Raw genomic sequence first — 19,069 nt, 5'->3', positions numbered from 1 at the left:
TTACCTGGTGTAAATTTTGCTGTTATTTTGCTCCATTCCTTAAGTATGGCTCTCTCTTTTCTTGTATGTTAATCTAGACTTGTTATCCAAGGGGACGAGGTCCTATAATCTTTACATACAGGGAAGAGGGAAATATCACAAGAATGACGAGAAGCTGAAACAAAAGGAAAACATCACCAGATTCTGGAAAACAGTGGCATTTACACCAAGTAAAAAGTGACACATATGGCAAGTGACAGGTGCTTGAACGACATTTCAACAAATATTTCATGCTGAGCTGGAGACAAAATGTAATAGTGAAAGCAGAGGGGAATAAAACTTTTTTAAATTAAACTTCGCCTATCTGTTGCAGAGATATTAGCTATCAGTGTTTTTTTCACCTAATGTGTTAACTTAAAGTGGGTGTTATCAGATAGTTTTCACTGAGGGGCGTGTACTTATCTCCCTGTACCAGTTGCTATCTGATCATTCCCACTTGGACTTAAGAAAAGCTACTGTAGATATGGTATATGCATATATATATATAAGTATATAGAGATATATACAGTATAATGTGCATTAAATAAGTTTACCGTGGGCATTAGGAAAATACATGTGTTGACAAAGGAAAGGCCAGAGCAAGCCGTCCCCTCCCCCCCGCAGTGTCAGCGAAGGCCCACATGACAATGGTTTGGAGGGGTGGGGGGGACTAGGCTAATGGTTAGGGGCTGGGGACTGAGAGTGGGCATAAAGGGGTGACTGGGGGTGGGGCCTGCTCAGTTCCCGCTCACTGTCCCAAGTTGTCCTGCCCACCCGCCCTATTTGTTCGTTTTTTGTCGGGGAGAATGATGATTTATGGTTGTTGAAGTAATTGGGGTTGTGTTTTTTCGGGTCATTGCGGCCGGGGCGGCTGGGGGGAGTCCTTGGAGTTGGTGAAAATTGGTTCGGGGATCCATTGGCATATAGTCCTCTGTTTCTTGGAGTTTAATATATTTCGGATCTGGTGAATGGTGGTGGGGAGTTCCGTCAGGGGTGGTCGGATCTCCTGGAATATTTCCATGAACAGTGAACCCTCTTGGGGGTTTTGGTGCTCCCGAGCCAGGGTTAGAACAGCTGGGAGTAAAATTTGGTGTTTATGTTATGTTCACGTGATGGGTCGTTAATCACCAGATTCTTGTGGCCTCCAAGGACTCCTTCTAGCTGAAAGGTTAATGTATTTACATTCATTGCATTAATTGTTATATATTAAATAAAAAGGCTGCTGTGGCCTACATTATTCCAAAGAAATATTGGTCTTGTCTTTATTAGGGGTGGGTGGGGGTTTCAAAGAATTGTTTGGGTTGAAGCGAGCGGTACTCCTTATTAAGCAACACCTTCGACATTACCAGTGTCATGTGGCTCGTAGATGAAAAACTAAAGCTGTGCACCGATTGGGTGACTAGCAAGTGATCTTTATCTGTTTAGTTCGATAATTATTCCGTGTGTCCATAGTCAGAGTTTTTCCGGTCACTGTATATTGGAGACAGAGGGTACAGCCGTCATCCTTTAGTTTTCCTTTGTATGCAGAGGCTGTGTACTTGCAGGACCGGACAGCGGCATTATTGCCGTCCACTCCCCTCCCTTGTGGGAACAGTAGATCCGGATGGTGCAATAAAAATAAATATCTATCCTAGAACAAACTGTGACTCAGGCAAACACCGTGATAAAACAAGATTTATTGAATTTGGGCTGTTTGTAAAACTATACAAATTTACAGCATAGTGCAAATAGGTCTTATTAGTGCATCAGATTGGAGTAGAGCCACAATGTACATGGCTAAAAGGAGAGAGGGCTACCGGTCACTTCTATGGGAGCTACAGGACACATTTATGGGGGATACCGACCACTTCTATGGGGCTACCGGCCACATCTATGGGGGCTACCTGCCACATTTTTTGGGGATACCGGCCACTTCTATCGGGCTACCGGCCACATCTATGGGGGCTACGGGCCACATCTATGGGGGCTACCGGCCACATCTATGGGGGCTACCGGCCACATCTATGGGGGCTACCGGCCACATTTATGGGGGATACCGGCCACTTCTATCGGGCTACCAGCCACAGTTATGGGGAATACCGGCCACATCTATGGGGGATACCGGCTACATTTCTGGGGCTATCGGGTACATCTATGGGGGGCTATCAGCCACATCTATGGGGGCTATCAGCCACATCTATGGGGGCTACCAGCCACATCTATGGGGGCTACCGGCCACATCTATGGGGGCTACCAGTCACATCTATTGGGGCTACCAGTCACATCTATGGAGGCTACCAGTCACACCTATGGGGGCTACCGGCCACATTTATGTCGGCTACCGGCCACATTTATGGGGGCTACCGGCCACATTTATGTCGGCTACCGGCCACATTTATGGGGGCTACCGGCCACATTTATGGGGGCTACCAGCTACATTTATGGGGACTATCAGCCACATTTATGGGGGCTACCGGCCATATCTATGGGGGCTATGGGGTATATACAGTAAGGCGGAGTTAACAAATATAATGAAGTCTGTTACATTTCTATCACCACGTATTGTAGATCATGTTTTAATGGGTAAATATGTTATGGACAGCCACAGAATATACACATTGCTCTAATACAGTAAATCTGATTATACAGCTGTCAGTCACATGGATATCCTTGTACATTGATGGTGGATGTCATTGTCAAGCATAATTATGTTCCATCCATATTTAGCATGCATACAGCTCCAAAGTGAATCTGTCATCAGATTTCTCAATACAAACTGCTATCTTTATTAAAAAGATCTTAGACCTAAGGAGATTAGTGCATTTACTTTAGAAATCCATGTCAGAATGTCTGTATAATCCTTTTTGATAGTATACACTCAATCTCTGCTCAACTAACCTGATTGACAGCTCCTCAGTGTCCCTCCTCCCTGCTGCTGTTGAATCTCCACCCACCTAGCCTGATTGACAGTTCCTCCGTGCGGCTGAACCACTGCCCACCAAGCCGATTGATAGTTCCTCCTTCCTGCGGCATGTCTGCCCACCTAGCCTGATTGTCAGAATGTCAGTGTCCCTCCTCTCTGCTTCTGCTGAAATTTCACACTGCTCAGTAAAAGCTGCACCTGTCAGGATGGGTGGGCTGATATTGAATACAGTTGGACTCACAATATGCAGATATTAATATTAGGATTATGCGGAGATTCTGACATAATAAGTACAACAGTCTCTTCAGGTTTAAGAGGTGTAAATAAATATGTATGCAGTTTGTATTGTGAACTTTAATGACAGATTCGCTTTAAGGCCCTAACAGAGCTCATCATTGATTGGCTATAATATAATAAATTAGGGGCCGAAAGGTCTTTTTTTTTTATAATTGAATGTGTACCTGTTACCAATACATTGTAGTTTCTCCAGGGGGAAGACAAATCCAGTATTGCTTTATTGGTAATTGGGTACCATACATAGATCTTTCAGGGCAGCCACTTTGTTAGGATCCGTTCCTCAGGATGTAAAATCTTACTTATGGTACCATGATTATAGATCTTCAATCTACCCTGGATCATTAAACCTATTCTGAAGCCTATATTTTTATTGATCAAGTGTCCTCTGTATATATATATATATATATATATATATATATATATATATATATATATATATATATACTTTCTTAGCTGGATGGAGGACATGGCGGATTACGACATCATCATGCTATGGATCATATTTTAGAGAAAGGCTACAGGATCTCTAAAGACCTCCCCATTGTGGAACCCCTGGCATATACACTTTTGGGTGACTGGAAACCAATCCTAACTTTAGGCAAAATGTAATTTCAGTTCTTGCCCAGAGGGTCAAGTGTAGGCTGGGGCTATCGGGGGCCAAGGTAAAATCTTTGGACTAACCTCCATGTTTCTTTATGGGGAACAAGGTCAGTAGAAACATGGAGGTTGAGTCTTGAGACCAAACGTTGCCATGCAGCCCTTGTATAATATCTTGGCCAACCTTCCTAAAGGTTTCACCCAAGCCCACAAGAACACAAATTGGCCACGGAGCTAATAATTTTGTAAATTGTGTAAGGCAGATAAATACCTAGTAAAAACAAAATCTTGACCCGATGAAGGTGATCTATAAAGGCGTTGGTTAATGCACCAGTCCCATAAATAAGAACTTAACTTATCTAAAGAACTCAGCCCTTCAATGCACATCGAAAACTGCAATGCTTGCTTATAAAAATCAGACAAGAAAAAATAAGAACACTACGCCTCAAATCTTAACATACTTTGGTAGAAGTAGATTCGGCATGTAGATTATAGAAAATGCGGATTTTCCAAGACGGTGACGTTGATCGTTGGGTTTCTAAGAGTCATATGGGATCTAGCTCTGGGACTAGTGCATTGGCTGCCTTTAACCATACGGGTGAATTGAGACCGATCACGTAGTTATTTCTAATATCTGGATCTTAGAGTTCTTATATTTTAGACTCTAGGTTTACTCTGGCCAACATTGGTCCTATTAGAAATTGTGTTGCAATACACGCCGGCATATCAACTTTTTACAGATTCATTTTTTCTGTTTTGAGGAACTTCTCATCCTTAGAAGTTATCATCTATCCATGTGAACTTGCTGATCAGAGGCGGTCTAATCGTGCAGACCCCTACTGATTCCAGAATGGAGCTCTGCAGAGGTCTATACCAGTAGTCAGTCTCCTACGGATCAGCAAGTTATGACCTATCCCAAGGTAGGTAATCATTTCTGTAGATGTACCAGGGAGAACAAAGGGTTTCCTAAAAAGAATTATCCCACAATCTTGGTAAAAAAAAATATTGGACTGTTACTTGCTGTACTGCGTTTGTGGCAAGTGCCATGATATAAAGGGTTATTAAATCATGGCGCTTGCCACAAATGGAGTACAGCAGGTAACAGTTTGGTACAAACACTCCAATATGTTTTGACCAAGATTGTGGGATAATTCTTTTTAGGAAACCCTTTGTTCTCCTTGGTATTTCGGACTTCTGCACCTGACGTAGCTACCAACCTTGGACTTCCTAATATTGCAGGCCAGCTTTTCAAAGAACTGGTCTCCTCACTGCTAGTATGTAAGTGCCTTCCTTTCCAGAGAACAGTCGGAGGACCCTCATAACCTCATACCCTGAGTAACAGTAGTCCGAACCCGCCAATTTTGGTGGGATTGGCCAATCATCTAGTTTGTAGGGGCCTACCAATAGATTATGTCGGGAGAGAGAAAAATTGGCAGAAAAGGGAGAGATTGCTTTGGCTGAACAAATCTCCAGGGTCCCGTTCATTGACCACAGATTACTAACGTGGCCCCTAAAGTATTCATATACAGGCCAAACAGTAGACAAAACTTAGAGAAGCCAATCAGGTCTACTCTTCAATTTGCGATCCTCCTGATAACTAGACCCTGATTGGATAGTATGGGTGACTATTCAACATTTTGCCTGCAATACAGCTTTAGACCACGGCAACCAAATTAGAGTCCATGTTTCATGTGTCCGGTGACAAAATACAAGCTAAACTCTGATTGGTTAATAAAGTCTCCCACTCATTTTGGCAATCCAACAAAATTAGGAGTTCACTTCAGTTTTGGACCATTGGAAATCCACACAACCCATATCCGTGGCGAAAAGTAACCCATCTACGATGCCGTGTACAGCAGAGGAGTAGATGGCAAAGCAGCAAATTAACCCTTAATAGTATAAAGGGTGCTCTGGTTACATATAGGAAGCCGTCAAGTTACAATAAAAGCCAGAAATATATTAAAAGGTAAGTTAAAGTGAACCTGGCAGCGGGAAACCGTGTTTTGAAGTTCTGTATATATGTGTCTGGAAGTGCATTGGGAGGTGCCGATGCACTTCCAGCTCCTCGGCCTTGCGCTGTATTCCCTGCCTAGCACCACTCTCTTCTGGTTGATTGACAGGTCAGTGCCTCCAATATACGACAGAGAATACAGTGTGAGTCTGAGGAGGTGGAAGTGCATCTTCACCCCCCAATGCACTTCCAGACATACAGGTCCTTCTCAAAAAATTAGCATATAGTGTTAAATTTCATTATTTACCATAATGTAAAGATTACAATTAAACTTTCATATATTATAGATTCATTATCCACCAACTGAAATTTGTCAGGTCTTTTATTGTTTTAATACTGATGATTTTGGCATACAACTCCTGATAACCCAAAAAACCTGTCTCAATAAATTAGCATATTTCACCCGACCAATCAAATAAAAGTGTTTTTTAATACCAAACAAAAAAACCATCAAATAATAATGTTCAGTTATGCACTCAATACTTGGTCGGGAATCCTTTGGCAGAAATGACTGCTTCAATGCGGCGTGGCATGGAGGCAATCAGCCTGTGACACTGCTGAGATGTTATGGAGGCCCAGGATGCTTCAATAGCGGCCTTAAGCTCATCCAGAGTGTTGGGTCTTGCGTCTCTCAACTTTCTCTTCACAATATCCCACAGATTCTCTATGGGGTTCAGGTCAGGAGAGTTGGCAGGCCAATTGAGCACAGTAATACCATGGTCAGTAAACCATTTACCAGTGGTTTTGGCACTGTGAGCAGGTGCCAGGTCGTGCTGAAAAATGAAATCTTCATCTCCATAAAGCATTTCAGCCGAGGGAAGCATGAAGTGCTCCAAAATCTCCTGATAGCTAGCTGCATTGACCCTGCCCTTGATGAAACACAGTGGACCAACACCAGCAGCTGACATGGCACCCCACACCATCACTGACTGTGGGTACTTGACACTGGACTTCAGGCATTTTGGCATTTCCTTCTCCCCAGTCTTCCTCCAGACTCTGGCACCTTGATTTCCGAATGACATGCAAAATTTGCTTTCATCAGAAAAAAGTACTTGGGACCACTTAGCAACAGTCCAGTGCTGCTTCTCTGTAGCCCAGGTCAGGCGCTTCTGCCGCTGTTTACCTGGGGAATGCGGCACCTGTAGCCCATTTCCTGCACACGCCTGTGCACGGTGGCTCTGGATGTTTCCACACCAGACTCAGTCCACTGCTTCCTCAGGTTCCCCAAGGTCTGGAATCGGTCCTTCTCCACAATCTTCCTCAGGGTCCGGTCACCTCTTCTCGTTGTACAGCGTTTTCTGCCACATTGTTTCCTTCCAACAGACTTACCATTGAGGTGCCTTGATACAGCACTCTGGGAACAGCCTATTTGTTGAGAAATTTCTTTCTGAGTCTTACCCTCTTGCTTGAGGGTGTCAATGATGGCCTTCTTGACATCTGTCAGGTCGCTAGTCTTACCCATGATGGGGGTTTTGAGTAATGACCCAGGCAGGGAGTTTTTAAAAGCCTCAGGTATCTTTTGCATGTGTTTAGAGTTAATTAGTTGATTCAGAAGATTAGGGTAATAGGTTGTTTAGAGAACCTTTTCTTGATATGCTAATTTATTGAGACAGGTTTTTTGGGTTATCAGGAGTTGTATGCCAAAATCATCAGTATTAAAACAATAAAAGACCTGACAAATTTCAGTTGGTGGATAATGAATCTATAATATATGAAAGTTTAATTGTAATCATTACATTATGGTAAATAATGAAATTTAACACTATATGCTAATTTTTTGAGAAGGACCTGTACACATTCAGAACTTCAAAACCCAATCCCTTGCTGCTGGAACATCTTAAAAATATCAATTTGCCTATCTTTTAAAGGGCTACACAGACATATAAATGGTTTGGGGGTGCGTAGAAGGTTCCTTTTAAAGTTCTCATATACCAACACAAACACAAGTATATATTATTTTACCTGAAGATATGTATATATATCTACACATGAATACCTATATATAAATGTATATGGAACAAAGCTCAACTTTGTTAAAAAAAAAAAAAGAAAAATTACCAGCGCTTCCCAGAATCCTTAGCAGCTCACAGCAGGTAACTCATTACATTCAGCAATACCCCATTAATTACCATATCGAGGTGGAAAGGAAAGGAATGGTGGGGTCTAGCGGGATCAGATTAAATATATATATATATATATATATATATATATATATATATATATATATATATATATTTTACATATATTCATATATATTTATTATATATATTTATATATATATATATATATTTTATATATATATATATATATATATATATTTATATATTTATTTTATTTGTTTTATTATTGCTATTACTGTGTATTATTCATGTACAAAGCATTAATGGCTCCGCAGAGCTTTTCCGCTTTGTTCCTGGATCCCGTTACTTTTCATACATTCAAGCCTGGGCGTGCTTCACACAAACACCCCGAATCTACCTCTCCCCTTCACTGAAAATGAACCTCCTGCAATATACAGTATAGTATTTGGGCACCTAGTAAAACTGTGCAGATCTAAAGAACTGGAAGACACTAATATTATTTTTTTTAAGCAATTGACAGAAGAAAATACATTCAATTTGACACTTTATCCTTCCATGTTGTGTCCGCAGAGAATAGAGATAAAATAGGCGACCGGACGTTATTTTTCCCTTCGGGCCGGGGTTTCGGACCCTTGGATTGTGGAGATATCCTATATCTGTATACTGTATACAGCGCAGAAGGTCCATTTTCAATCATTGTATGTACAGTGTTGCGGTAAAGTGGCACCCTATGGATTGCATGAATAGGTCACTCATTCCTCTCCTCCGGAGGGGACAGTCCTAGGGTAGCATCGCCTTGAAGGACCCCACTAGAGAGGTAAGACGCCACATTGTCCTCTGCACCGAAGAGTGACGAGGATCCTGCCAGGTTCACTATGTCTTCTGTCAAGAAAGGCACCGTATTCTCCAGATTTGGTTCTTTTCCTATAAAATATCAAAAATCTATTACATATCCTTAAAAATGAGAGAAATATGTAATAATTGGAGGGTAAACATCAAAATCAAAAAGGCACTTTTTTCTTTCTGCAATCAGTTTTTTTTACAAATTGTTAGCACCAAAAATTGCAAATCCTTTAAAAAAAAGTCACAAAAATGAGCCAAATTGAAAACGCATCCAAAAAGTCTAATTTCATGAATCTGTCTAACAGATCTGGAAAAGCAAATTTGTCGAGGACAAAAAAAAAAGAAAAAGAAAGCTTAAAAAGTGTCGCCAAATGTACAGAGAATAAGGCGTAAATTCTAAAACCATTCAAAAGGAGGAGAAGCAGCAGCAGCGATGAATGAGGGTTTCCTATGGTCTACCACTCGATACAGAACTAGCAAGGGGAGGTCAGAAACATTTTCTACCCCTTGGACCCAACAGCTTGACCCCAACCCCCTCACATTTCCTTCCATGCAGTAGCCTTACCTGAGCAAGGGGAGCTAAACTGAGGAGTTAGCCCTTTAGGAGGCATTTCGGCTACATTCCTCTCCAGGTCCACTGAGAGTTGTTGTATCTGAGTATAAACCATAGTTAAATAGAGTAAAGACAATGTATGGAGAAATGTTTTGGACACGTCTTAAAAACCAAATTCAGGTTTTTCACTCATTCCCTTTGCCCCTCAGTGTATAACATCCAGCCCCTCGCCCCCTGGTGTATAACAACCAGTCCCTCATTCCTCGGTGTATAATAACCTATCCCTCACCCTCCCAGTGTATAACATCCAACCTTTCGCCACCTGGTGTATAACAACCAGTCCCTCATCCCTCGGCATATTATAACCGATCCCTCACTCCCTTGGTGTATAACAACCAGTCCCTCACCACCCAGTGTATAACATCCAGCCCCACGCCCCTTTGGTATATAAAAACCGGTCCCTCGTTCCCCAGTGTATAACATCCAGCAATTCGCCCCTTGGTGTATAACAGCCAGTCCCTCACCCCTCGGTGTATAACAACCAGTCCCTCACCCCTCAGTGTATAACAACCAGTCCCTCACCCCTCGGTGTATAACAACCAGTCCCTCACCCCTCGGTGTATAACAACCAGTCCCTCACCCCTCAGTGTATAACAGCCAGTCACTCACCCCTCGGTGTATAACAACCAGTCCCTCACCCCTCAGTGTATAACAGCCAGTCCCTCACCCCTCGGTGTATAACAACCAGTTCCTCACCCCCCCCCAGTGTATAACATCCAGCCCCTCACCCCCTGGTGTATAACAACCAGTCCCTCATCCCTCGGCATATAATAACCGATCCCTCACTCCCTTGGTGTATAACAACCAGTCCCTCACCACCCAGTGTATAACATCCAGCCCCACGCCCCTTTGGTGTATAAAAACCGGTCCCTCATTCCCCAGTGTATAACATCCAGCAATTCGCCCCTTGGTGTATAACAGCCAGTCCCTCACCCCTCGGTGTATAACAACCAGTCCCTCATCCCTCAGTGTATAACAACCAGTCCCTCACCCCTCGGTGTATAACAACCAGTCCCTCACCCCTCGGTGTATAACAACCAGTCCCTCACCCCTCGGCGTATAACAACCAGTCCCTCACCCCTCGGTGTATAACAACCAGTCCCTCTCCCCTCGGTGTATAACAACCAGTCTCTAACCCCTTGGTGTATAACAACCAGTCCCTCACCCCTCGGTGTATAACAACCAGTCCCTCACCCCTCAGTGTATAACAGCCAGTCCCTCACCCCTCGGTGTATAACAACCAGTCCCTCACCCCTCAGTGTATAACAGCCAGTCCCTCACCCCTCGGTGTATAACAAACAGTCCCTCACCCCTCGGTGTATAACAACCAGTCCCTCACCCCTCGGTGTATAACAACCAGTCCCTCACCCCTTGGTGTATAACAACCAGTCCCTCTCCCCTTGTGTATAACAACCAGTCCTTCACCCCTCGGTGTATAACAACCAGTCCCTCACCCCTCGGTGTATAACAACCAGTCCCTCACCCCTCGGTGTATAACAACCAGTCCCTCACCCCTCGGTGTATAACAACCAGTCCCTCACCCCTCGGTGTATAACAACCAGTCCCTCACCCCTCGGTGTATAACAACCAGTCCCTCACCCCTCGGTGTATAACAACCAGTCCCTCACCCCTCGGTGTATAACAACCAGTCCCTCACCCCTCGGTGGATAACAACCAGTCCCTTTCCCCTCGGTGGATAATAACAAGTCCCTCACCCCCCTGGTGTATAACAACTGGTCCTTCATCCCCCCTGGTGTATACCATACATCACCTCAAGATGTCATCTGCCTTCACTAACGTGACAAAATTGCTGGTGGTAAAGAGCTCACTGATACCAGTGCGGTCCTGTAATAGGAGCCACCTAGGTAACAAGTCCGTTCATGTCATTTCTTCCCTCCTAAGTCTCCTAAGTGGAGACCCTGTAACGTTACAGAGCGTGGTCAACAAGTTCTGAGGAACATAGGGCAGAAAAGTCACCACCGCTGTGCTGACTCCATAACTGCAGAGTCCAGACCTCCTCTGGTGTACTAACATCAGCACAAACACTGTGCCCCCGCTGGGAGCTTCATGGCCGAGCAGCTGCATGCAGCCTCACATCACCAAGCACAATGCCGAGCATTGGATTGAGTGGTGTAAAGATGTCAACACTGGACTCTGGAGGAAACATGTTCTGTGCAGTGATGGATCACATTTCTCTATCTGATGGAGAAGGGATAACGGTATGGGGATGTATTTCAGGTGGGTCAGGCGCCACCCCTTAGTTCCAGGTTAATGTAAGCATTCTCACCGGTGATAGACTGGGATCCATGGCAGGAAGACTCCATTCACCTACACAGAGGCCAGCACTAAAAACCTGCAAAATGTATTAATATTATACATCATGATTGGGAACATACTCAGTACATTACCATGGAACATGGGGAAAGCTAAAAAATAAACCTCCAGGGGGGTCATGACAATTACTGATATGCTAATTAGTTGCAGACTTAGGCTGGCCATATATTTAAGATTGGGACCTTCCAAAAAGTGGAGTCCAAACCTTCAACATATTCAAAATTGGCATAAAAGTGTAAAAAAAAAATGCCCTTGCGCAAATTGGCAACCAATCATGCCATTCACACCTTGCTTCATCAATGATACTTGGGAAAAAAATGCTTACATCCAGAACAGCAGCTGAATCCAGACTGTAATGCTGACTTCTGAGCAGGAGCTGTAGTCCTTCCAGACTGACGTCAGAACCGTCAAGAGAGTCCTGTCTAGGGAAATAAATGGCTTCATTTTACTCCTGCATGTTTAGGAAACATCTACATGTGTGAGTAAATGGAATAGGCATTCTGGCTACACATAAGCTGAGCAGCAGTGCTCAATGCCAGGCAGCAGCTGCAAAGCCCAAAAAGATTTAAGGGTGTATAAAAAAAGAGAGAAAAATCTTTGATCCTAGTGTAATATTACCCCTTCATAAATCACTTGTAAGGCCATAAGGGATTTAAATTGGGCTCCAAGATATAGGAGAGCTAATAAAGGTTCAAAGGCAAGTGATGTCTAATAGAGTGGGTAAAGAAAGGAAGCATCAAATAACCTCTCCAAGGGATTCCTCCGTCCTCGCGCCTCCAGCTGCTGGGATCCAAAGGGCTGGGGTGGGCTACAACTTTCTTTTCCTTCCAGTATAGATTGAACCATTGCAACTGGCAACACTGGAGGGTCAGAACATGCAGTGCAGCCAGTCAGGGGGACGTCTGCTTCGGAGGGTCCCTTTACTGCTGGACTGATCGGCTCTTCTTTAATCAGTAGAAGACACTTACCCCTAGAAGTAAAAGCAAGCACAATGAACAAGGATGATGGAATCTATCAAGCCCATCTTAAGGCAGCCAGGGTTTTATGTAGCCCTCCTGTCATGATCTCCATGGCCAGAGAACTAGCATAAGCCTCTATAGGAACAAGCTCTTGGAAGATGTAACTGTACTGACCATGAACTAAACCTACCGCATCATCTAGAAGTAGCCAGGTAGCATGTCCTACTTTTTATCCCTATATGCCCAGCGCCGGCCGGAGAACTAAATAATGCTAGCAGAGGGAAATATAAGACCTGACTCACCTCTAGAGAAATGCCCAAAAGGAGACAGAAGCCCCCCACATATATTGGCGGTGATATGAGATGAAACAACAAACGCAGCAGGAAAATAGTTTTAGCAAATTTGAGGTCCGCTTTCTAGATAGCAGAAGACAGAAAGCATACTTTCATGGTCAGTAGAAAACCCTAACAAAACACATCCAGAAATTACTTTAGGACTCTGGCATTAACTCATAATACCAGAGTGGCAATTCCTGATCAACAAGAGCTTTCCAGACACAGTAACGAAACTGCAGCTGTGAACTGGAACCAAAATACAAAAACAAAACATGGACGAATGTCCAACTTATCTAGTAGATGTCTGGGAGCAGGAACAAGCACAGAGAGGCTTCTGATAACATTGTTGACCGGCAAGCATCTAACAGAGAAGCCAGGTTATATAGCGACACCCAGATCTAATCAGAACAGGTGAACAGGGAAGATGATGTCACAAGTTCAATTCCACCAGTAGCCACCGGGGGAGCCCAGAATCCAAATTCACAACAGTACCCCCCCCTCAAGGAGGGGGCACCGAACCCTCACCAGAACCACCAGGGCGATCAGGATGGGCCCTATGAAAGGCACGAACCAGATCAGAGGCATGAACATCAGATGCAGTGACCCAAGAATTATCCTCCTGGCCGTATCCCTTCCACTTGACCAGATACTGGAGTCTCCGTCTGGAAACACGGGAGTCTAGGATTTTTTCCACAACGTACTCCAACTCACCCTCAACCAACACCGGAGCAGGAGGCTCAACGGAAGGCACAACCGGTGCCTCATACCTGCGCAATAACGACCGATGAAAAACGTTATGAATAGAAAAGGATGCAGGGAGGTCCAAACGGAAGGAAACAGGGTTAAGAATCTCCAATATTTTATACGGACCGATGAACCGAGGCTTAAACTTAGGAGATGAGACCCTCATAGGGACAAAACGAGAAGACAACCACACCAAATCTCCAACACAAAGCCGAGGACCAACACGACGGTGACGGTTGGCAAAAAGCTGAGTCTTCTCCTGGGACAACTTTAAATTGTCCATCACCTGCCCCCAGATATGATGCAATCTCTCCACCACCGCATCCACTCCAGGACAATCCGAGGATTCCATCTGACCGGAGGAAAATCGAGGATGGAACCCCGAATTACAGAAAAACGGGGAAACCAAGGTGGCAGAGCTGGCCCGATTATTGAGGGCGAACTCCGCCAATGGCAAAAAAGCAACCCAATCATCCTGGTCAGCAGACACAAAACACCTCAGATATGTCTCCAGGGTCTGATTAGTCCGCTCGGTCTGGCCATTAGTCTGAGGGTGAAAAGCAGACGAAAAAGACAAATCTATGCCCATCCTAGCACAAAATGCCCGCCAAAATCTAGACACAAATTGGGTTCCTCTGTCAGAAACGATATTCTCAGGAATACCATGCAAACGAACAACATTTTGAAAAAACAGGGGCACCAACTCGGAAGAAGAAGGCAATTTGGGCAGGGGAACCAAATGAACCATCTTAGAAAAACGGTCACACACCACCCAGATGACAGACATCTTCTGAGAAACAGGCAGATCTGAAATAAAATCCATCGAGATGTGTGTCCAAGGCCTCTTAGGAATAGGCAAGGGCAACAATAATCCACTAGCCCGAGAACAACAAGGCTTGGCCCGAGCACAAACGTCACAAGACTGCACAAAGCCTCGCACATCTCGTGACAGGGAAGGCCACCAGAAGGATCTTGCCACCAAATCCCTGGTACCAAAAATTCCAGGATGACCTGCCAACGCAGAAGAATGCACCTCAGAGATGACTTTACTGGTCCAATCATCAGGAACAAACAGCCTATCAGGCGGACAACGATCCGGTCTATCCGCCTGAAACTCCTGCAAGGCCCGCCGCAGGTCTGGAGAAACAGCTGACAAGATAACTCCCTCCTTAAGAATACCTGTGGGGTCAGAGTTGCCAGGTGAATCAGGCTCAAAACTCCTAGAAAGGGCATCCGCCTTAACATTCTTAGAACCTGGTAGGTACGATACCACAAAATTAAACCGAGAAAAAAATAATGACCAGCGCGCCTGTCTAGGATTCAGGCGCCTGGCGGTCTCAAGATAAATCAAATTTTTGTGGTCAGTCAATACCACCACCTGATGTCTGGCCCCCTCGAGCCAATGGCGCCACTCCTCAAACGCCCACTTCATGGCCAAAAGCTCCCGATTCCCAACATCATAATTCCGCTCAGCGGGCGAAAATTTACGGGAAAAGAAGGCACAAGGCCTCATCACGGCGCAGTCAGAACTTTTCTGCGACAACACTGCCCCAGCTCCGATCTCAGAAGCGTCGACCTCAACCTGAAAAGGAAGAGTCACATCAGGCTGACGCAACACAGGGGCAGAAGAAAAACGGCGCTTAAGCTCCTGAAAGGCCTCCACAGCATCAGGGGACCAATTAGCAACATCAGCACCCTGTCTAGTCAAATCGGTCAATGGCTTAACGACATCCGAAAAACCAGAAATAAATCGACGATAAAAGTTGGCAAAGCCCAAAAATTTCTGAAGACTTTTAAGAGAAGAGGGCTGCGTCCAATCACAAATAGCTTGAACCTTGACAGGATCCATCTCAATGGAAGAGGGAGAAAAAATATATCCCAAAAAGGAAATTCTCTGAACCCCAAAAACGCACTTAGAACCCTTGACACACAGAGAATTAGACCGCAAAACCTGAAAAACCCTCTTAACTTGCCGGACATGAGAGTCCCAGTCATCCGAAAAAATCAGAATATCATCCAGATACACTATCATAAATTTATCCAAAAAATCGCGGAAAATATCATGCATAAAGGACTGGAAGACTGAAGCATAGACAGACTGGCAAGTGATCCAATTAAGAGCACAGAGGAAAAAAAAAAAAAAAAAAAAAAAAACTCTCAGCAGACTTCTTATTTCTCTCCTTTCTCAGCCAAGGATTTTAACCCTTTAGTGGGCCGGTCAAACTGTCATGATCTCCATGGCCAGAGAACTAGCATAAGCCTCTATAGGAACAAGCTCTTGGAAGATGTAACTGTACTGACCATGAACTAAACCTACCGCATCATCTAGAAGTAGCCAGGTAGCATGTCCTACTTTTTATCCCTATATGCCCAGCGCCGGCCGGAGAACTAAATAATGCTAGCAGAGGGAAATATAAGACCTGACTCACCTCTAGAGAAATGCCCAAAAGGAGACAGAAGCCCCCCACATATATTGGCGGTGATATGAGATGAAACAACAAACGCAGCAGGAAAATAGTTTTAGCAAATTTGAGGTCCGCTTTCTAGATAGCAGAAGACAGAAAGCATACTTTCATGGTCAGTAGAAAACCCTAACAAAACACATCCAGAAATTACTTTAGGACTCTGGCATTAACTCATAATACCAGAGTGGCAATTCCTGATCAACAAGAGCTTTCCAGACACAGTAACGAAACTGCAGCTGTGAACTGGAACCAAAATACAAAAACAAAACATGGACGAATGTCCAACTTATCTAGTAGATGTCTGGGAGCAGGAACAAGCACAGAGAGGCTTCTGATAACATTGTTGACCGGCAAGCATCTAACAGAGAAGCCAGGTTATATAGCGACACCCAGATCTAATCAGAACAGGTGAACAGGGAAGATGATGTCACAAGTTCAATTCCACCAGTAGCCACCGGGGGAGCCCAGAATCCAAATTCACAACACCCTCCCATGTAATTCCACTTATGCCATCATTTAGGAGATCGAGGTGTCATCTTTTGTTCACAGAAATATGAGACAAATCAGTCAATTTAATTTAGGGCTAAAGTAATCTACCCTTCATAAATTAAGACCCCATACACATTAGGTGAAAGCCTTCCAAACCCACTAACATCAGCTGACAAGGGAGAGTAGCGAGGTCCCGGTACACAGACTGATAGATGATGTCAGGGTAGAGAAGGATCTGACCGGTTGGATGTCCCATGGCCAATCCTTTAGTTCGCCGGGAGTGAACTGCTGCCAGAGAGGCCTGGCCGTGTGTCTCTCATAGAGAACACAGGAGAGCATGGCCGAGTCGTAGGAGTCAGGGAAGATGACTATCAGCTGAATGATCATTGGGCTGACAGCGATCTCTTGTGTGTGGGGTCTACAGGAATCTAAAGAGTACATCAGTAGTTGCAATGTAAAGGCAATGGACTGAGACATTTCATTGGATGGATCATGATCCCACAAGCCAAATGTATCAGCCATGCAAAGTATACCTATATGATGGAGGGGGGTCCTAGTGCAGAACCCCCAGTAATCATGATAATGTGAGTCTTATGTCCCTGTGTGAATAAAGTGGTAGTAACCATGAATGATCACCGCTCCATCCCATCTCAATTGAAGCAGTGGTCACACATGCACACTACTCTATGGTCACACATGTACACTACTCAGTGGTCACACATGCACACTACTCAGTGGTCACACATGCACACAACTCGGTGGTCACACATGTACACTACTCGGTGGTCACACATGCACACTACTCGGTGGTCACACATGTACACTACTTGATGGTGACACATGCACACTACTCTGTGGTCACACATGCACACTACTCGGTGGTCACACATGTACACTACTCGGTGGTCACACATGCACACTACTCGGTGGTCACACATGTACACTACTCAGTGGTCACACATGCACACTACTCGGTGGTCACACATGTACAATACTCGATGGTGACACATGCATACTACTCTGTGGTCACACATGCACACTACTCGGTGGTCACACATGCACACTACTCAGTGGTCACACATGCACACTAGTCTGTGGTCATGCAGTGAGCGAGTCCCAGTCGTTGCAGTAATGTTGTTCTTCCACCAGGGGGAGCAATATTACGTCTGGAGGCAATAAAGGAGATCTTCTGTCCAGGTATCACAACCACACCCAACACACTTCACACTCCAGCCACCAGGGGGAGCAAAGGTTCTATCTACTAGGCCAATCCTCACATATAGGTAAAACTGGAGGTTGGTTAGGAAGTTAGTCAGAACCCGACGGAGTTTGGCAGAAGCTGGCTGGAGTGGGTTCCAGCCAGATCCAGACTGCGGTCTGCGGAGAACAAGGGTCCACAGAGCTGCCCCTGCCCCACGTGTGGCAGCATCCAAGGAGAGAGACATTGAAGAGAAGCGTATTGTAGTGAGTGAGAAACGAAGTCATATCAAAAGGAGAGGAAACCAGAAGGAGTTCTGTCCTGTGAGAGGCTGCCCCCTTCTGAAGCGCAGGAATACCGGTGGCCAGAATACCGAGGGAGTATGGATCTCTATGCTTTACTTCAGAGACTGGCAGGACAGTTAATTCTACGTTGGCTGCCCGACCTTTAATACACAGGAGACACGGTGGCAACTTGTGGGGGCCGGGGCGTCTCTAGGGTCCCTATAAAAAGCCTCAGGCCACCAGTCATACGTGTTTTGTTCTATCCGACCATTCAGAACAGTGAGAGGAGTAATAACAGTGAGGACCTTATTGGAGCTTATGCAAGTAGGGACCTACTGTGTTACTGTGCGCATAGGAAGGCTATTGAATTCCACCTGGACAAGGGGACTCTGGATTTGCCTTCAGACTGGCCGGACTCTGCCTACCTTGTGATCTGGTACTGTGGACACTGAAGCCTTCAGTAAAGGTAAAGAGACTGCAACCTTGTGTCCTCGTTATTCACTGCGCCTTACATCATCCACCATTCACCCTATACACTCTGGGAAGCCCTGGGGATACACTTCACCTGTGGGAAGGTATACCATTTTGCTGCCATAACATCACCCCAGAGGATCCCTAAGCAGCGTCGGTCACCCTGACCGAATACCACAGGTGGCGTCACGAACACCTCCCCTTTAAAGACCTTTCCCAAAACCATAAAAACTCTTCCTTTTATTGGACGTCCCTCAAAGGGCCACGGACCGGGTCGGGCCACTGTGACATCCCCCGAACCAAAGAACCTGGTGCCGAGTACCCCATTGCCCTTGCGTGGGGGCGCTCCAGTCACACATGCACACTACTCTGTGGTCACACATGCACACTACTCAGTGGTCACACATGCACACTATTCAGTGGTCACA

General features: G+C 44.9%; 1 protein-coding gene across 1 annotated transcript in view; it reads right to left on the bottom strand.

Moving 5' to 3' along the window:
* Window positions 1-8,178: 8,178 nt before the first annotated feature.
* Window positions 8,179-19,069, bottom strand: part of HSF4 (heat shock transcription factor 4) — a 77,711-nt gene continuing 66,820 nt past the window's right edge. Inside the window, exons 9-13 of the mRNA XM_077292766.1 lie at window positions 12,442-12,666; window positions 12,022-12,118; window positions 11,650-11,715; window positions 9,315-9,402; window positions 8,179-8,830 (exon numbers count right to left, since the gene is read on the bottom strand). Of these exons, the coding sequence (XP_077148881.1) occupies window positions 8,655-8,830; window positions 9,315-9,402; window positions 11,650-11,715; window positions 12,022-12,118; window positions 12,442-12,666 (652 nt within the window). The 3' untranslated portion in view covers window positions 8,179-8,654. The remainder of the gene's footprint in view (window positions 8,831-9,314; window positions 9,403-11,649; window positions 11,716-12,021; window positions 12,119-12,441; window positions 12,667-19,069) is intronic.

The sequence above is a fragment of the Ranitomeya variabilis genome, chromosome 2, assembly GCF_051348905.1.
Source record: "Ranitomeya variabilis isolate aRanVar5 chromosome 2, aRanVar5.hap1, whole genome shotgun sequence".
Lineage (NCBI taxonomy): Eukaryota > Metazoa > Chordata > Amphibia > Anura > Dendrobatidae > Ranitomeya > Ranitomeya variabilis.
This window is presented reverse-complemented; position numbering and strand designations above follow the sequence as displayed.